The sequence below is a fragment of the Tympanuchus pallidicinctus genome, unplaced genomic scaffold (assembly GCF_026119805.1).
Source record: "Tympanuchus pallidicinctus isolate F22 unplaced genomic scaffold, pur_lepc_1.0 scaffold23, whole genome shotgun sequence".
In the NCBI taxonomy this organism is placed as follows: domain Eukaryota; kingdom Metazoa; phylum Chordata; class Aves; order Galliformes; family Phasianidae; genus Tympanuchus; species Tympanuchus pallidicinctus.
The window spans coordinates 4,671,913-4,690,860 of NW_026294740.1; the positions used below are offsets into that span (position 1 = coordinate 4,671,913).

General features: G+C 45.8%; 2 protein-coding genes across 13 annotated transcripts in view; one reads left to right on the plus strand and one right to left on the minus strand.

The window, feature by feature from the left end:
- RECQL5 (RecQ like helicase 5) overlaps nucleotides 1-18,948 on the plus strand; it is a 36,274-nt gene that overhangs the window by 12,098 nt on the left and 5,228 nt on the right. For 5 of the 6 annotated variants that reach the window (XM_052688242.1, XM_052688247.1, XM_052688248.1 and 2 more), the window contains exons 9-13: nucleotides 15,741-15,968; nucleotides 17,174-17,273; nucleotides 17,790-17,826; nucleotides 18,439-18,497; nucleotides 18,646-18,722. In XM_052688242.1, the coding sequence (XP_052544202.1) occupies nucleotides 15,741-15,968; nucleotides 17,174-17,273; nucleotides 17,790-17,826; nucleotides 18,439-18,497; nucleotides 18,646-18,722 (501 nt within the window). The remainder of the gene's footprint in view (nucleotides 1-15,740; nucleotides 15,969-17,173; nucleotides 17,274-17,789; nucleotides 17,827-18,438; nucleotides 18,498-18,645; nucleotides 18,723-18,948) is intronic. The other variant, XM_052688246.1, reaches the window with a different exon arrangement.
- On the minus strand, nucleotides 639-11,751 carry SMIM5 (small integral membrane protein 5). 7 transcript variants are annotated; one of them, XR_008207995.1, is made up of 5 exons: nucleotides 11,445-11,743; nucleotides 5,390-5,533; nucleotides 3,787-3,940; nucleotides 1,572-1,897; nucleotides 639-939 (listed from the first exon to the last, which is right to left on the minus strand). XR_008207995.1 is itself a non-coding variant. In XM_052688257.1 (4 exons), the coding sequence occupies exons 3-4, from the start codon at nucleotides 3,911-3,913 to the stop codon at nucleotides 1,776-1,778; spliced, it is 249 nt and encodes an 82-aa protein (XP_052544217.1). In that variant the 5' UTR covers nucleotides 3,914-3,940; nucleotides 5,333-5,533; nucleotides 11,445-11,749; the 3' UTR covers nucleotides 639-1,775. The 7 variants fall into 7 exon arrangements, 6 of the variants coding, with proteins under 6 accessions (XP_052544217.1, XP_052544215.1, XP_052544216.1 ...); XM_052688257.1 differs by having other exon boundaries at nucleotides 639-1,897; nucleotides 5,333-5,533; nucleotides 11,445-11,749; XM_052688255.1 differs by having other exon boundaries at nucleotides 639-1,897.

The following is an 18,948-nucleotide window of genomic DNA, read 5'->3' on the forward strand; positions in this document are numbered from 1 at the left end:
GTTGGCTTTAGTTAATTTTAAATGCTGTTTTTGTTTTGTTTTTAATTAATTTTCAAGTAACAGTGGTAGTTTGAGGAACTTTGTCATAAATTTTAGACTGTTCTCTGTGTTGGTGGGGGTGGATTTATTCCAATATGCAAGTGGAAAAAATGCAAAATACCTACATCTAGGTTATTTTTTTTTTAAAGTGCATTAAGTTCATGAGAAGCTGCAGATGTAATGAGCATTCTAGTAATTTGGGCACAGGCATCAGAGAGAAGAGGTCTCTTTACAAAGTTTCTGTTTTGTTGTCCCTTCTGAAGCATGAAAATACTTAAAATCCCACTGTTAAAAACTTGATTCCTTTCTCTGTTGGTTGTGGTATACATATGTGTAATCCCCTTGACTCCTCTGCACTTTGAATGTGGAATAGAAGGGGTAGAAGACGACTTATCTATGAGTACTCATCTTTTTATATCTTCTTGTAAAGTGACTTTTCTCACACTTTGGGCTGAAAGAAAGCCCACTGGCTTGCAGAGTTGGATGCAATATGATGATCTTCCATTTGAAGTTACGAAAGTCCTTCTCTGCACCATAGCTTTGTACTTAGAGAAATTCCTTAACGTTCACCGCAGTGTAAACCAAACATACACAGTGGCTGCAACATGGAATAGGGATTTATTTTCACTTGGTAACTTCAGCTGTACAGGCCATTCTTGGCTGTGCTTTGTCACAGTGCCAGCTGTCAGCTGCTGCATGTGTACCCTGAAGTGACAATTACCACACTGCGTGTCACTCCTTTGAAATGCCTTTGTGAATGCTAATGAACATACCTTTGGCACACTGTTTATGTCCACTGAAATGAGCTGCACATGGTGCACAGTCAGGCACACAGGTCCCTCAAGTAAGGATGAGGGTTTGTTTGTCTCCTGTAACTCCCATGCTCTAAGGACCACTCACCTGCAATATGCAGAAGGGCAGAATTCACGAAAGATCTAACTAGCACATGGAAGTTGGGAAGCAGCACGTTTATCAAATTAAACTGTAACATCAGTGAATTTTTCTTGAATGCCTTTATCTTTCTCTTTACAAAGAGAATTGCACGTGATCTGATTTTTTCTTTTTGACAGTTTCACATTGCTGTGACACAAAAGAGGGCAGGGAGTATTTGTAGTCAGGGAGCTGTACATCGAGTCTCAGGTGGCATATTTACATCAGGTTGACAATCTGTTGTTTTCAGCAGTCATCTCAGCTAAAGGTGTCTATTGCACATGGCTTTTGAGAGAGCAGGTTTGGGCTTGATCCAAGATGTACTGAGCATGTCAACATCCCAGCAATGTCAGTGGTTTTGCTAGCACCCAACATCATGCTTCTGGATTAGGCACTTATGAAGAGAGTAGGTGCCCCCTATCCATGTGGCAACTCTCATATTCTCTGCTTTGGTGTGTGGCTTGATGCTCACAAATGGAACCCTTGGCTAGCTCAGCTGCAGGACCGTTATTGGGTAAGTGTGTCTGTTTTGTCAGAAGCTGGTGTCTATGCACTCCCAGCCCACCCCAAACATGGAGACAGTTATGGTAAAGTTGTGTTACCTTTCTGCTCACATCGTGGAGCCCAGCCGTAGCTGTCACAGAAAGAATGTATTTCATGCTGTGATTTCTGGTCCTCTGAGTCATAATCATTAATATTGTTATTGCCATTTCCAGTGCATTAGTGCAGAGAGTCATTCCCATGGGACTGAATCACGATGTCCGTGCGTGTCCTTGATGATGGGTTATGTCACCTCTTGATGCACTTCATGGATGGGCAGTCGGGCGGACTTGGGCCTTCCTACGTCTGTGGTCAGGACCCTCATTGCAGCTACAGCAGCTGTAACAGCAGCAGCTGCAAGCAATGATCATCAGCACGAGAACAGTTACTGGAAAGAGAAGGAAAAAGGGTATTGCTTCATGACATAGGGGGAATCACTGGAGACTCATCCCATATCTCCTGTAGGCTGTCTGAGCAGCAGGATGAACAGAGTCAAGCTTCTTGGTGATTTTTACCTTATATTCCCAACTCTCTCCTTGAAAGTTCCTGCTCTCTTGTATTAGTCATCCATTGAATCTGGGCAAATGTCAATGCATGTCAGGCCTTGGCAGGAGCTGTAGGTGTCAATAACCGTGCTGATTGGCCAGCTGGCTGTTCATAAGGTTAAAGGAGCTAGGTACACTGACTTACCCACAGTCTGGACACGGAATTGGGGTTTTCCCCTTTGTCCACCCTAATTGTTTGTATTTTTTGGTAGGCAAGACAATAACAATAAAAATATAGAATGTATTTATTTGTACATCACCGTCAGACCAAAAGATAGCTTTCTAGGCTGTGGCCCTAGAGCTCATTCACTGCACACACAAAACTACTGTCATTACTGGGTATTTTGAGCTCTTAAGAGCTGCATACCAAACCATGCAAGAGCAAAGCTTTGTGGTGGATGCCCTATCCCTGAGGGCATTCAAGGTCGGGCTGGACCAGGCTCTGAGAACCCTAATGGAGCTGTAGATGTCCCTGTTCATTGCAGGGGAGTTTGTTCCATCCAAGTGAAACAATTCTATAATTCTGTGATAGCTTTACCTGCCTTATGGGCTGTTGTTTCAGAGATGACATGCAACAACTAAGCAGAGCTATGCACTGGAGAGGACAGAGATCAAATACTCCCCACAGTTATGTCAGAAGCAGCTAGAGAGGATTTGGCTAATCAAACTGGCAGTTCCGTTTCTGAAGAGTAATGATATTTACCCTTGGACAAGAGTAGATATTTGTGATTGGATTGGCTTTACTCTTTCTTCTGTATTAAGCTTGAGGAAATAAATATTTCAAACACAGGGTTTTGTTTCACAAAGCAGTAGGCTGCCCTATTGTTACTGCACACCAGGATGTAGTGTAGAATAACTCTACATTAGTGTATTAGCAGATTGTTATTCTACACTGATGGCCAGGGTTGGAAGGGATACTTTAGGTTATCCCCAGTAGAGAAAGATGTCGTGTTTAATCCTGCAAAGCCCATAAGGAGCATGTGCATGCCTGCATTCTTTAAAAGTCTGAAGAAGGGCTGCCAGATGTTCTGAGCTGTGGGGAATCAGCTGGCACTGTGAACAAAAAAGATCAGCAGGTGTGTCTGTTTCTGAATTCCAGCCCAGGGAGGAGTGTCCAGGCTGCACACACACCCTTCCTTCCAGCACTGAGGCTGGGAGAGAGCTGTACTCCGAGGAGGTGGGTCTGCCTTCCTTGCTGCTTGTTTCCCCATTGTTTAAACAAATTTTGTTTCCCACGCACAAACAGTCTCGTTTGTTCCTCCCATGCCATCCCCACACAGAGCATCAGGAGAGATTTTGCCATTAAGTGAGAAGAATAAATAGGCTCATCTGCAGCGTATTGGCTTCTACTGAACTAAGCACAGCAATGACACTTAGGGTCTCAGACTCGTGGATTTTTCATGGCAGTGAGGTCCCCTGATGCCATTTGTTAGAAGCTATCTCCCACGCATCAAAACACTGCAGCAACTCTGGGTTTGTTAAAATATCACTTTTTAAACTAATGCTAAACTAGAGGAGCCTTGAGGAAAGTTCTGCTGTTGCCTGTGATACACTGCATGTGTGTAGAGGTACACACAGAATACTAAAAAATGATCTAGCAATTAAATAGAGCCTCAGAAAGCAGCCTGGAAAACAACTCCAACAGTTCTGATCCATCAACAAAGACAGCAGAGCGAGCTATTCCCATAGCAGAGACACTCTGACCCCCCTCCACCTCTGCCACTAAACTTACCAATAAACAGGAGCACCACACAGAAGGACACGATCTCCACAGGGTCAGCCTTGGGCAGTTTTTGGAGCTTAAGGAGAAGTTTCTCACCAATGGTTTGCATTTCCTTCAGAAAGGCTTCAGAAGACATTCTGGCTCAACCTCTCCAGCCTTTGTGCTGTAGGAAGAAAACAAATAGAAATAAACCTTTTCACTGACTAATGCTAGGAAGCTGCCAGCCTTCTTTATAGGGGTGTTGATCACAAGTAAAACAAGTTTATCTGGTCTCAGTCCTCATTCCCAGTAGCTAAGGTGGAGGACTATTAACTATCTGCGCATCCTGGCACTGTTCTCATTTCAGACTCTGGCTTTGAGGGAGCTTCTGACAGTTACGCTGTTGTGCAAAGGTGAAACGGTGTTTCTTCTAAAAGGAACTTAACTTCAGCAGGCACAAAGTTATTCCTGGCTGCTCTTGCCTTCCACCCAACGAAAACAAGGTTTGCTTTGTAATTATGCTGACGTGTCTTTTCAGAAAGCAATGCATTGCAAGGTATCTTACGATGCTGTACTCAAGTAGTTTTCAGCTGTGTGCTACGAGGAACACAAAGTAGATCCCCTAGAAGTCTTCCTGCACTCCAGCTGTAGAAAACCCCTTCAAAAACGAAGGTGTTTGGCACAACAGCACCATTCGTAATGTTTTGTCACTGTTCAGTAAAGCTGGTTGATATGAAGAGCTGAAGCCCACGTTCAGTGGGGAGAGCTGGATGCTTTTTAAGTCATTCCAGATGACTGCAAGTTTGGTATGGTAAGTTAAATGCAGCCCTTAGTTCTATTTTAATTTTTAAGCCACAGTCTGTTCTAGTGGAGCAGTATATAAATTGAACAGTGGGTGTCCTGTAAGCTGTAGCTATCTTAGAGGCCTCAGCTTCACCACCAATATTTGCTGTTCTTTTCCCCCTTGAGCAAAATTTTGGGAGGTATTAAAACAAACAAGCTTGCAGGAGAGCTATGGAAATTAAACATCTTCCTTTAAATGCTGAAATAGCTGAGAGTTTGCCTGAAACAAGCGTTGGGACTTGCAGATTGATTATGGTTCTTATATCAAACAATATCATTACATCAAAATATACTAGCTCCTGTGTATTGTAACAGTCAGCACTGTTCTATGGCTCTTGTACCTTGCAGTTTAATTTCCTAATCTTGTTAATACAACAAAGTCAAAAGACCAGGACAGTACTTCCAGAATAAGGCAGCTACTTCACTGCTGCACATCTGGTTTGGTTACTCAAACAAATGGATCCTTGGAGTTCAGTTTTTCTAAACACTGAGGACAGAGAGACCGTGGCTGTTTCTTTGCATGCTGGGCTTAAATACTTCAGTGCCAAATAAAATTACATTTTGTGTGTTTACGCAATCCAGAAAGGGTTTTCTTTGTTCTTTTAAATCCGAGCTAGGGAATAAAAATCGGAACCAGCTGGTTTCCAGGGCTTGGGGGTGGATGAAAAATCTACATCTACAGAAAGATCTCTGTGAAGCTTAGCAGAGGGAGGCGTTACTATGGGCTGCTGACCTGGCAGGTCACGATTGGGTCTAGAGCTAAATAGCTCATTCTGGATCATTGCCGTACCCCAAGTGAGCTGCTCCAGAAGTGGTTCCTTTCCCCTTCACGCAGCACTGTGAGATTCTATCAGCAAGTTTCCAGTTTTGCTTCCATTCCAAGAGATGGCAGTGGGGGCAGAGGTGAAGTGATTTGTGTTTTCTGCTCTTGGCTCTCGAAGAAAAACTTTAGAATAAATAAATGTAAGAAGACCGTTATTCCTGGCTCTAACAAACTAAAATGTTTGCTCCCTTTGGGGCTGTTCCTGCCTGCCCAGAAGCTCTCCTAGTAAGGAGTGTGCTGTAACCTTTGGTATGGTGCTTTTGGGCTGCAACAGGAATAGCAAGTATGAGAACCGGGCTTCTGAAGTTTGGGTATACAATGGTTATGCAGCATAAAATTGGCCATTAGCACCCCAGAACTCCACGTGGAGTAACAGAGTATCTACACTAAAATGACAGGGACTTGTCATCTCTGGGGCTACCTGATCTGGAGCTACGTGAAGGACTTGTTCTAAAACTTGCAAGGAATGTTGCTTGTTTGGTTTGAACTTCTTCGGGGGGACAAAGTTTGAAATCAGTGGCACAGTCTGCACAAGGAAGCAAATGTTTTTCCACTCGACTGCACTGCTGAACTTGTGACTGCGCATTGGTTCCAAGGGCTCTCACAGCTTTGGGATTTCTACTTAAGTGTAGCAAAAGGGTCATTTATTTCTCAGAAAAAAATAAGTAAGATAATACTAAAACTCGCGAAAAAGGCTAGTTATATCCATGGATTTTTGTGTCTTCCATTCTCCTGCATGTAAAGACTTCAGTCAGGTTTAGCTTTGGTAGAGATCTTTTGTTCCAACTGATTTCAGCACACACACTTTTACCCTAAAGCTTAGCATGAGGGCAGTGCTGGCTGCATGATAAACTGTCCCATGCATCTGCCTTGTCCCCCTCATCTACAACACAGCAGTGATGACACTACTTACAGATTTCAGAGGGGAACTGTAAGAATTAATTCCTTTTTTTTCATGTTTCAAGTAAGCTCAGTTGCCAACAGCTGCAAAGACCAGGTAGTACAGATTTGATGGAAGCAGTAACTGTAGTGATTACTATTGAAATGGGCAAGTCTTGAGAGATTTGAAATCTAAGGTTCTAAGTCTTAATAGTTTACTTTCTAAGCCTGGACTGCTGTCCCATGACAATGATTCTGTGGGGCTTGGAGCAAGACTGAGTCTCTGCAAATTTTTTTTAATCTCAATTGGGAATCTCACTTTGCTCATTGCTGTTCCTTAGAAACGCATCCAGTGAGGATGGGAGCCCTCCAGAGCAGAGGGAACTCAACTGCTGGGGCAGCAAAGCCAGTGCTATGGACGAAATGCTGAGTGACTGGGGAGCAATGCAGTAAAGCCTCATCAGACAACTGTCATGAACTTTTTCTGCCATAACAGTAGCTGTAGATGATACAAAGTGAAGACAGGGAGTTGGATGACAAATTTGCATAGAAAAGGAAGTGAAGGCAGCACTGATGCCTTGTGACTGGCAGTTTGGAAGTTGGTGCTGCAGCGCTGTGGTTTCAGCTATTTCCTCTTCTGGCTGTCCATTAAAAAATAGCTTGTCTACCCACTGTTGACAGTGGGACTGGGTCATCCAGCTTCCCTGCCCTCCTCTGTGTTGCAGGGCCTGGTAGAGGAAGGAATAAAACAAACCTTTTAGTTTGGGTTTGGATTTGGGGGAGAAAAATAACAGAGCCAGAACTTGCCATATGCCTTGGATTGTTAGCTTTGGTTGAAAAGGGGGAGCACAGTAATAATGCAGGAGGATGCCTGATGTCTGCAGGTGTGCTGCAAGGATCAGATGAGCATTTAACACCAAGGAAACATGTTCTATGTTTCGGGCATCTGTGGAGTTAGGTTCCCAGAAAATGCTGCTATTTGTTTTTAATGCAGATTCATCTTGCTGATCCTACTGAACAAAGCTGCAAAAATTGCCCTAATAGCCTGAGATTATCTTTCTGAGCTATTTTAATGGACTTAAGCTGTATTGAAGCACTCACAGAAGCTGGTTGCTCTGCTTTTCTGAGATTAAGCCATTAAAAAGCCTCAATTTGGAGGCATTTCAGACAAAAGCTTTGGTCAGGTTTGGTGTTGTGAACTGGCTGTGTGTGGTAGCTTCCAGGCTTCAAGCAAGAAAAAATGCTTTGCATCAAAACTTTGTGAGCTTATATCTACTGCAGAGGAGTAAGGCACCTTTCTGCTCATACCTGTGGTGGCATTGAGCAGCCTATTTCAGCACAAAGAACATGAATTTCAGTTTGTGGTTTAGCCCCAGGACTGGAAGTTAGTAAATGCAGGCACTCTTCCGGACTTGCCGTGGATGCTTACTGGTTGTGTGACTTTGGTAAGTCATCCCATCCCATGCCTTTGTTGCACAACTTTGTTTCTGTGAAGCTGCAGAGCATGTAACCACTATCAGGGGTTGGATTTGCTGTTTTTTGTGTGTCCGTGTCTCCAAAATGTTCTGAAATACCTAGATGATAAGTCCCTAGTTTTGTTGCAGCTACACAAGGAATTACCTTTGCTTGCGATCTGCCTTGCAGTCATTGAGTCAGGGTGAGAGCAGATGAAAGCATGGCTGCGTAGCTGCTCCTTGCCAGTCCTGCTTCGTAGGGTTTTATTTCTCTTGGCATGACTTCCCAGTCCATTGGTTTTACTGTGCTCTCTGAAAAGCTTTGCTTGTATGGGTCTGTTGCTACAGTCATACAAAACTGACGAAGAAGCCATGGAGGCTTCAGTGGTGGTGGTGCCCTGAAGCCTCCAATGCCTGGAGCAGTAATGCAGCAAGGCCTGTGAAGGAGAGTTCAGTATCCTCCCCACAGTACTCACTGACCATGTCAGACCCTATGAAGTAGCACCTCCCCGATGTGCCTGAGAAGCAGAATGCCAGGGTAACATCCTTCATGTAGAGTTGTCATTTTTCCAAGGCTCTGGCTGTGAAGAAGCAAATACTTTGTGTTGTTCTTGGACAAGTCCAATAAGCTGGCTGAAACTGGATGAGTGTAGGAATGGGAAGCCTTTGTGGGCTGTGGTATCTAATTGGGTAGGAAATCCTAGAAGGCAATCCCAGCCTCTCAGTGGAGCAGAAGGTGCTGAGCAGCTGGAGGAGAGATGCTTTCTGTTCTGCTTTAAAATGATTTCTGACTGTACTTAGCCACTTTCTTAAGAACATGAAGGCTTGGTAAGTTCCTAACCCCACCACCTTTGTTCTTGGTTCCTGAAACATGCTTTTGATTTCGTGTGGATAAGGTCTGCAGACTTCCTGTCCTAAAACAGGGTTGGTCTGCTTGGTGCTGTTAAAGTTTAGATGCATTTTGGCAGCACACGTAATGATTCTTGTCTGATTGTTTATTGTTCTAAGTATGTAATGTACTTCTGAGATGAAAAGGGTTATAGAAATGCAGCATTATTATTAGTGCATGGTTTTCTCTCATCATTGTTAGTGCAATGCTGTAGTTGATCAACCATGTGAATCTTAGCTCTGGTTCACAGGCAAGCCCTTTTTTTTTTTCCTAAAACAGGAGTGAACAGAGCCAGACAGACCTATAATTCATTCCCAAACAGATGAAAACAGTTTCCAGTATCGAGAGAATTCAGCTTTTTAACAGCACACACCCAAACTGGTAAACTACAGCACCATGTCATGGGAGAAAAGCTTTAACTTTGTCAGTTGGTCAGGAAAAGAAGGCCACACATTCCTTCAGATCAGAAAGCAGCCCTGCCTGAATAGCCATTTGGCTGGGACACCCTGTCATCTCTACCACCCACTATTTGGAGACTGGTTTTGAGGCAGCAGCGTAAATGTTGCTTTCCTCCCCTCCAACCTAATATTAGACTAATATAAAAAGGCTCCGAGTTCCTTGCAATAGCAGTTGGAGGAGGTGAGGTGCCCATCAGGGCACTGTGCTGGCTCTGTGAAGCACCGTGGTTTACTCCAGTCCATCCCACAAGCAAATCCCCATCACCCCACGATGCAGCTCCTCAGTGCCAGTCCCATGTTTAAGAAGTGGGGAAACGAAGGCACAGAGCCATCCAGTGAATGGAAAAGGTCAATTTTAAAAATAAAACAAGAGAACTTTTTATAGGCCGAAGGGTTGCTCGTGCTTGAATCTAACCTGAAAGTCTCATCTGATACTAGCAAAACAATTTCCTAGGGCAGAGGTGACTGGATGGCTATGAATGCCGCTTCACAAATGTACTGAGATCTATGAGCAGTTTGGTGTGTGAGGTATGGCTCTGGCAATGGAAATCCCTTTCCAACCTGCTGTCAGCCACCCTGCTCTGCTCCCAGACAATGGCACACATTGTTGAGCTTTGGGAAATCTGCTTGTCCGCTCCCGGTGTGGCTGCTTGCTGCGTGGGCAGGCTGTGCTGGAGAGCTGCTGCTGCAGCCGGGATCTGCTCGCTCAAATGGTTCTGTTCTGTACCTCCAGAACTGCTTTTGCATTTCACTCGGGGTGAGAGGCCGTGTGCTGTGACAGCTGTAACACAAGCCATGTCCCGCCGCCTTTATCCAGACATGTGTTTCATATTGCTCCCCCCTCCCACATGTACACACTGCTGTGCTGGACGAGCCCCCAGCCAAACCCGTTAAGGTTCTCTTTCACAAGGAGAACTTGGCCTGCTTCCCTCCTTCCCTCTCACTGCACATCTCTCCTTGCTCCTCCCCCTTCCTTCCCCCCCCCCCCCCAAACTTTGTTTTTCTCCTGCTGTGAAACCGTCTCAGCTGCAACAAACAAGAGACCCTTCATTAGCGGGATGGAAACTTGCCTCCATCCCCTTTGAACCTCGGGCTAAGCTGGAGGCGTGTGGCTCCTAACCACCGGGTCTTCTCACGCAGGCAGCTCCAATTCCGTGTCTTTGTACACAACCTGCCCTCCCTTCACTCTAATGGGAAGGAAAGAAGTGGAAATACCTGCTCCTTAACATTCCTCCATACAGGCACGTGTGAAATGGGGAAGGCATCTTCCTGGCGTTCTGCCCCTGTGCCTGTTGGTACGCAGCTGGCTGCCCCAGCACCCGCTGGAAGAGGCTCAGCTCAGGTCTTCCAAGCACAGCAATCACATTCAGGTGGCACAAAATGGGGTTTCTTTGCTCGGCCTCCTGCCAGCCCCTTCCTCCTCTCCAGCAGCAGCCAGGTGGCAGTGCAGGTTATGGGACACCCCTCTGTACAACCACAGCTCACAGTTTTTTCTTTCTGCTTCCTCTCTCACTGCATTCGGACCTGTCAGTACTGTTGTTGTAAACCATATACCATGTATGTGTGTGTACGTTTCCGCTCAGAGCAGTGGCTTCCCATGCTGGTTTGATTGTAAACCACCAGCTGTGTTGGATACACACTGCTTCGAGTTTCTTCTTTTTTCTGAATTCTCTTGTTAGAAGCTGTGTAAAATCTTTCCATTTATTGCTATTGGACACAGATGCTTTCCTTGCACAGTGTGCTAGTTTCCCAAGCAGGGTTTGTTTTCTAAGCTCTCTGTTTGCTTCAGGATTCGGGAGATAAAACTTGGCTCCAGCTGGGAGGAGCTCTGGAGCCACGCTGTGGCTGCACCCCCTGGTTTGACGTGTGCTCCCTGTGCTGGCAGCTGCTCCCCAATGGCACATACACAGAGAAGCAGAGCGGTTCCCTCACCCAAACAGAGTCCTAATGCATCGAATCAGCCCTCCAGAGAATGCCCTGCAGTAGACCTGCTTATCAGCTAAGGTCACATTCCATAGCAGCAACAGAAAACCGAGCGCACAGCCTTTCTAATCAACAAAAAAGTCGCTTACCCTGCTCTGACTGTAGGAGCAATGCAAGGCTGCAGGCTGAATCCTTTTGTTAGCAGTCCGGCTGCAGCGCAGCTTTCTGGAATCCTACTACAAGCTTTCCCCTCACCACCTTCGCAACTGAATGTCCCTTGCAAACAAACTTAAACCAGCGAGCTCTGTTCACAGGCTGGTTTTGCAGCTCACCCTAAAGAGCCCCACCAGCTCCAGCTACTTGCTAACCAGCTGAATGCGAAGGTGCTATGGTTGACCGAACACCAGCAATAGCCTTACCCCAGCCGTGCCACGAGCTCTCCTCCTCTTGTTTTCCTTCTGCCTTCTGAAACTTTCACGTCATCCCTCCCCTCATCCCGGCTCGGCGCTGGCTCTGCTCGCTCAGCACTGACAGCCAGCTGTTGTCTCTGCCTCCGTGTGCCGCCGGCTGTCGCGGAGCAGCACAGTTTTGGGTTACGTGTGTGCCAGGGCGGGCGGCCGTGGGGAGCCCTGCCTGCAGCCCCCGCCTCCAGGGCTCGCTTCTCCACATCCCTTCCGAGTGAGGTTTTCTCTTCTTCTCTTTTTATTGTGGAGTTTTCTGGAGCGGGGCTGAAGCCGATGCTCACCTTGCACAAGTTTGGGGGTGTGTTAAAGCAATTACCGTCGCTCTGCGCTGCTCAGTTTCCTTCCCAGTCCCAGGGGAAGGAACTTTTCTGACTGCAAAGTTGCAGTGACAGTGCAGCACAGCGTGCTGCTGCTGGGGGTGAATATGCTTCATGCCCTTGGCCAACTCATTCACTTTCCCAATGCATTGGGCTTCTGATGGGCTGGGGACAGCTGATGCCCACTGCCTTGGCTCCGGATTGCTGAAGTTCAGCTGCTGCTATAGAGCTACAGCCTTTCAGATAGGTGCAAAACAGTAATACTCCATCAACCACACCATTTGTCCTTCTTTTTCACAGAATCATAGAATCACCAGTGTTGGAAGGGACCCTTAAAGGTTGTCTGTTCTACCTCCCCTGCAGTGAATTTGGTGGAGCACATTAAATTGTTCAGCAACTGGCATCTGTGTAAATAATTTGGCCTTGTGTGATTTTTGTATGTTTCATACTGCTCTCTTTTCTTGGGTTCATTTCAAGACTTGCTGTATTTCTGGGGAGCTCTCAATGGGGCTGTGTACCCTCCTTTGGCTCCTACGAAGGAATGCTTTTTTCCTGACATATTCTGGCATAGGCAAAGCTGCTTCTTGGATATGTGACTTTGTGTCTTCTCGAACAGCTCACTCATTTCTACTAATGGTAGCAACAATTGTACTGTTTTACCTGATCTACCAAAGCAAGGAGTACAAAAAGGAGGCATGGTATAGGCATCCATAGAGCTGAGATAGCACTCTCCTGACACATATTGCCACTGACAAAAATACATGAATAAACTTGGTTGTCATTTGCTCTTCATCTTATACCATGACATAAAACCTGGGTAGGATGTCTGAAATAAAATACTGACTTTACATTTCAGAGACCAGTGGTCAGCTCGTACTTACTCCTGTAGAAGAGTAGGGGAGAAAACAACACAGTGTGTATTGGAAAGACTCAATCATTTCAGGACATGTGTAATAATTCAAGCTATCATTAACTGATGTAAATCAGCTCTCCATCTCTTGGGCATTTTTCAGGTGCTCATGAGATGTGGGAAGTTTCCTCACCATGGCAACATGTAGCCAACTGATTCAGGACCTTGTATTCAGTTACCCATTAACCCAATGGTTCCCCCAGCATCCATTTTGGTACCTCTTTTTGGCCTTTTGTGTCCACTTCTGGGACTGCAACTTCATTCTGCAACTGAATTTGAGTGACTCAACTCATGGCTATCATTGGGTCAGGTGAGGCTGTGACCCTGATTTGTGTGGTTTTGCATAAAGGAGGCAGATACTGCAAGCTGAGCCTGACTTTACAAGGCTGGCAGTCTAGGAACTTAGAATCACAGTATTGTTGGGAGCTGGAAGGGGCCCTAAAGGCCATCTGGTGCCACCCCTGCCCTGAGCAAGGGCACCCACAGCTCCATCAGTGCTCACAGCCCATCTGCTGCCCTTGGCTGTCTGCAGGGATGGGGCACCACTGCCTCTCTGGGCAACCTGTGCCACTGCCTCACTGCCCACAGTGTAAAAACTTCCTTACTTCCAATCCTAATCTTTCCTCTTTTAGTTTGGAACCATTTCCCCTTGTCCTATCACGACAGACCCTCCTAAAGGACCTTGAACTTCTCTAAATTCCAGTGACATCAGACTTGATCTCTGCTTCTCCAGAGGATTTCTTTGCAGGGTCTCTCCTTTTGCTTTAAGAGACAGGGGTACGTGTGGATGTCTGTCCCCAGCATAAGCCTGGTGAGTTCTGTAGGAATGGGAGAGACCTGACCACTCCTGTATGCCTCACTTAACTCTAATTCAGATCAGTGTGTGTTTGAGAGAGATGGGAAGTAATAAGAACACCCTCCTGTTTTTTTTGGGGGGGAACTCTTAGCTCACTGATGCTATTATAGTCACATAGCACTGGCAGGACAGTCCACAGCAGCAGTTCTTTAGGAAAAGTAGAACTAGGGGATGTCCTGCACCTCCACAAGGCCAGTCTGAAGATAAGAACCAGTAGTTGGTGATGCCATCAGCAAAGCATCACACAAAAAGGAACCTTCTGTCCCTAATAGTGTAAAAAGAGTTCAACTAGAGGGCACACCGATACCCCTCCACGAAAAGGCTGAGTATGTGCAAGGAGGCAGAACCCCGTGTTATTTTAGGGAAAAGTATTGAATATGAATGTGCTATCCGGGAAAACCTTTACATATGTAACAGAAGTAATGCATATAAGCTGAAGATCTTTTGTGCCAGGCGTGCACATGAGGTGGAGGGATCCCCCGTGCATCTGACACTGTAACAAAGAACGCTTCTTAATGCCATGTTGATGTTGAGGACTTTCATTTGAACTGGAGTTTGTCTGGTAACAGCAGGACAGGCTGCACCAGCAGCTCTTTTGGAAAAGGAGGACAAGGGGATCAAATGAGTTGTGTCCGTCCCAATCCCCCCACCCCTCCCCAATACATGAAAGGAGCTCTTTCTTCGTGCTCAAGGCACCAGTGAGTCAGTGCCACTGATATAAAGGCAGCTTTGTGGGAGCCCTTTCTGGGCTTTGAGTCCCCAGCCCCTGCAGCACGTCACCACGCTGCAGCCCTCACCTGAGCAGCACCAGCCCTGGGCACTTCAGCATACACTCATTTTCCTGCTTGGCAACTGTGAGCTGCTGCTTTCCTCGCTCATCTGCTTGGCCAGCTCACCAGCTCAGGGGAACTGATGGGAACAATGTGCCAGCCACCACTGCAGACCCTTCCAGGCCTTTTTTGTGCCATGTACACATGCACTTATGCTGGCCCAGAAGAATGCACGCAAGTTCACAAGCTGTGTTTGTTAGTCAGATTGCTGGCAAGCTCAGACTTGTTCTCAAAGGGTTTTAATAAGAATAAATGAAGTGTACACTCTTTCGGTTTTCCTCCCTGTCACTCAGTTTTTTGCACACAAAGTTGGTAAGCCAGCTGAGACACTCCTCAATACAGGAGCAAAATCTCCACTTTGATCTTCCTTGCAGTAAAATAATTCTCATGTTGCTGCTTGACTGCAGGATTTATCTCTAACTGCATGATTTTGTTTCTGTGTGTCTGGTGCTGGGATTTGGATTCAGATACCACGGCCACCTCTGCTGTGAAACCCAACTTTTGAAAAACTCCTCTAAATTCTTCCAGCTTTCTGAAAACAAGTGGCTGCCCTGGTTCTTTTTCCACTGGCAAAAACACTATCTTCACTCATTTAAATTAGGGAGTGTTCCAGAGGAGGAATGGCCTCCTGCCCATGTTGCTAATGATCGTATATCTGTTACTGAACTTTTTTCGCATGTCCCAAAGCACTGATGTCTGCCAAAAATCTTTGAAGATTGCTGGAAGAAGGATCTAATTGTCTTCAAATGGCTAGTTTGCTAAAGCTGATAGAGCTTGTGCAATGTGTGAGCACATGGACATACATGTAGGACTCTCCCCAGACTGGCCACTGATCATAGAGTCATGGAACAGTTTGAGCTGGAAGGGACCCTTAAAAGTAATCTGGTCCCACCCCCTACAATGAGCAGAGACACCCACAGCTCCATCAGTGCTCAGAGTCCTGTCCAGCCTGACCTCGGGTGTCTGCAAGGATTGGTCATCCACCACCTCTCTGTGCAACCTGTGCCATTGATTGAAACCTGTGTCATCTTCTGATGGCAGATATTTGGCCAATGACGCAGAATTAAGAACTGCATATTCCATCCATTCCACCTTTTGTGGATCTCGAAGATCTGAAATCATTTATCAGAATAGATTGACACCAGTTTGTTTTACATGTGGGGAAGCGAAGGCACAGAATCCATAAGCAAAATACCAGGCACAGAAGTCCAGTTTCCTGCTAGTATAGACTTCTCTTAAAAAAAAAACCCAAGTCTTTATCACATGACAACTTGCATTTGAAGGGTGGAGTTCTTCATTGGAAATAATCTCCAGATCCTTTTTCCTTTCGTCTCCTAGGTGTCGTCACGCTGCCATCGCAAAGTACTTTGGCGATGTCACTCCACCTTGCAATAAGTGCTGTGATTACTGCAAGAACCCAGAGGCAGTGAAAAGGCAGCTGGAGGCACTGGAGCGCTGCAGCAACAACTGGAGCAAAACTTGCATTGGGCCCACAGGATCCTCGTGGGACTGCTATGACCCAGAGCTGTACGAAGGGGGAAGGAGAGGCTGCAGAGGTTTTAGCAGGTCTGTACTTGGTAGCTCAAGTCCAGTTCTTAGGAGCTATCAGAGAGAAGGGAGCATCTCCCAGCTGCAGGCCCAATCACTCCTATTTTCACCACATGTTTCGGTGTGATGGCAGTTTCCTGTAACTTCCTGGCAGCAGGAGCTGGAATTTCATTTTCCACACACTTTGGCAGCCCCGGATCAGATTCATATCCCAGAGAGCCAAAAGCTGTTTTGAGTGACCTAAGCATTGCCTTGCAGAAGGTAATTGGTTCAAGAGACTAGCCTGACATTTGTGAAAGGAGCAAATGGGCACAGCTCTGTTTGGAGTCACAAGGTTTAGAATGCTTAAATTGAGACCAGCATGACAGCAAAGTATGATATGATCCAGAACTCATTCTTGGCTTAGTGCTGCTGTCTTTGGGCAAGCAGTCTGGGGCACCAGTGACAGGACTTAGTCATCACTGTGGATATGATAGACTGCCAGCATCAAATTCTTCTGCCGATTGCTAGATTTTAGTGTTTCCATTGGGCTGACAGCAAAAAGAAGATGTGCAGCTGGAAACATGATTTATTCTGTAAAAAGCTTGGAAGTGTGGAGATGTTCTCCTTGTTCTCCTTGTTCTTTGGCTGGGTTGCAGCCATTGTGCTGCTCTGCCATGATGCAAGCTTTCCCATTTGCATTGCCCATGAAAGTCTGCCAGGATGCACAGTGCTGTCGGCTGGCTCAGCCCTCTGCTTTTCCTTAAACAGCTTCAGACTGCTGCCCTCGTTCTTCAGGCACTTCCAGCTGAGACAGACAAAACTGGTGTACTTGTGACCTAAGCCTGTGTTTGATCTCAGGACCTGAGAGGCACTGCTGGGGAGTGGATGCTACGCCTTTCTTGCCAGCTAAGCTCCATGGGCAGTAATAACTGATAGATGGAGTACATGACCCAAAGCAGTAACTGCTCAGCCCTGTGGCAGGGGATGTCAGAGCTTTTGAAATGGAGTCCTCCATTCTCAGAGCACTACTTATCTGCTCCTATTTCATGAAATTAATAAATCCCATGAACACTATGGTCCGTGTTGTCAGATGGTGGCGAAACTAAAAGCTAAGAACGACTCATTCAGAAAGGCTCTGAAATGCATCTTCTCTGTAAGCCCTGGGATGATCCAGGCCTGTGCCCCCATTAATGCTACATCTACAGAAATGTTTGTGCCTCTTGTTTTATTTCCTTGTCCAGCTATGATGAAGAAAGCAGTGGGAATGGGGATGAAGCCAGTGAAGAGAGTCGGAAACGGGAGTGGGACAATTTCTACAAGAAACAGATGAGCCTGCGCAGAGTGAGTTGGTGTAGCTTTGTGAGAGATTCATGGGTGGTTTGGTACAGTCTTTATGCTGTGTGCTTGTCTTATAGATATAAAGGCGTTCTGGCAGTAAATGAAAGTAAATTATTGCACTGTGCTGTTGCTTGTTCTTTTTTTTACTGATTACCTCTGCATTTGTGACGTTCTCCATATGCTGGGCCAATTTCATAATGTGAAGAAGTCCAGCTTGCCTCTCTGCAGTGCTTATCAAGAGGATCCTGTTGCCTTTAGCAACTCTGATAGGAGTAGAAACAGATTTCCCTATTCACCCTCTTGCATATTCCTATAGCAAAGACTATAAGCCAAAGACTTTGGCTTTGATTCTCATCTTTTGTCCTTCTCCCTGTTTTGCTGCCTTTTCAGCACCTTTGTAACTTCAACATTATTTTTCCATGCTACAGGGGGATAAAAATTTGTCTTTCGTGTTTCTAGACCTACATGTGTGTTGCAGGAATGGAAATGTTTCACTGATCCCTTTTTTTTTTCTTCCAGGGCAAAGAACCAGAAAAAGAAGATTTTGTTCCCCCAAGTAAATATTTTTTTATTTATAGTGGGTTCTCCTTGGGAAAAGGAAGCCTTGTATTTTGCAGCTGCACGTAATTTATGTAGCATCAGCACTGGGGGTATCAATCCCTAGGCACAGGGGTTGGGCTTTTGGCTGTGAAAGTTTGGCTGGAGGCGGAGAATCAGAGTTTAGCTTTGGTTGGGGTGAAGATATGGAATGCATCTTCCTGAACTTTCCTAACAGAGACAAAAAGAAGGCGTTGTTCTCTAAGCTGACCTTTTAGGCTATTTGTAAGTGTTTATGCAGAAGTATTGAGTTGGACTATAAGGCAACTTTTGAAAGACTTTGCCATTTGTATCTGTGACACTTGGAACCCTGTCTAGCGACCCAGGTCTTACACTATTGTCAATGAGTACCTGGTGGCTCATGTTGCTCAGCTTCTCTAGTTTTGGTTGTTTTTTAATTCCTGAGAGCTGGGGTGCCTTGAGCTGGGGTGACTGTAGTGGTTCTTGGCATCGCTGTGTAAGAAGGAACAGGCCAAGCAGTGCTGAATTGGCCTCCTTGTGAAAGCTGTGGTACTCTTCATCAGCTCCAGCCCTCCTACAATGCCTTTTCTAAATGTCTCTCGTGTGGCAGGTGCAGACTGCCCCTTGAAGGATGCCTTCAGCAGAAGAATCTCTAAGCTGACAGTAAAGGTAAGAAAGGCTGTTTAACATGCAGTCTTGCTGATTTGCAAAGGAGAACAAAGATTCTGCCTTCCCTGTTCTTAACTCCTTCAGGGACAGAAGTCCTAGAGGCACTGTGATTTCTGTACAGCATGTCTGAGAATCCTGTGTTTCCTAGGGACGGGAACACTGCTTGAAGATACTGGAAGAAGCTTTGAGTGCCAACCAAGAGATTCCAACAGCAGTAGGAAAATGGTACGAGATGAAAGAAAAGGGATAGTGTACTGAGTCCCTTTACATAGGGCTTACTCTTCCCCAAGCAACATTACTGCTCTCAGGGAATGCCTTTTTATTTGATCTAAGGATGTAGCTTCACTTAACAGCATCTTTCATAAGGATTCCTATGTGTAATTCTGCTAGATCAGCCTGATCACAATTCCTCCTTGTCCCACAAGATGGGGATAGTGTACTTCCAAACGGA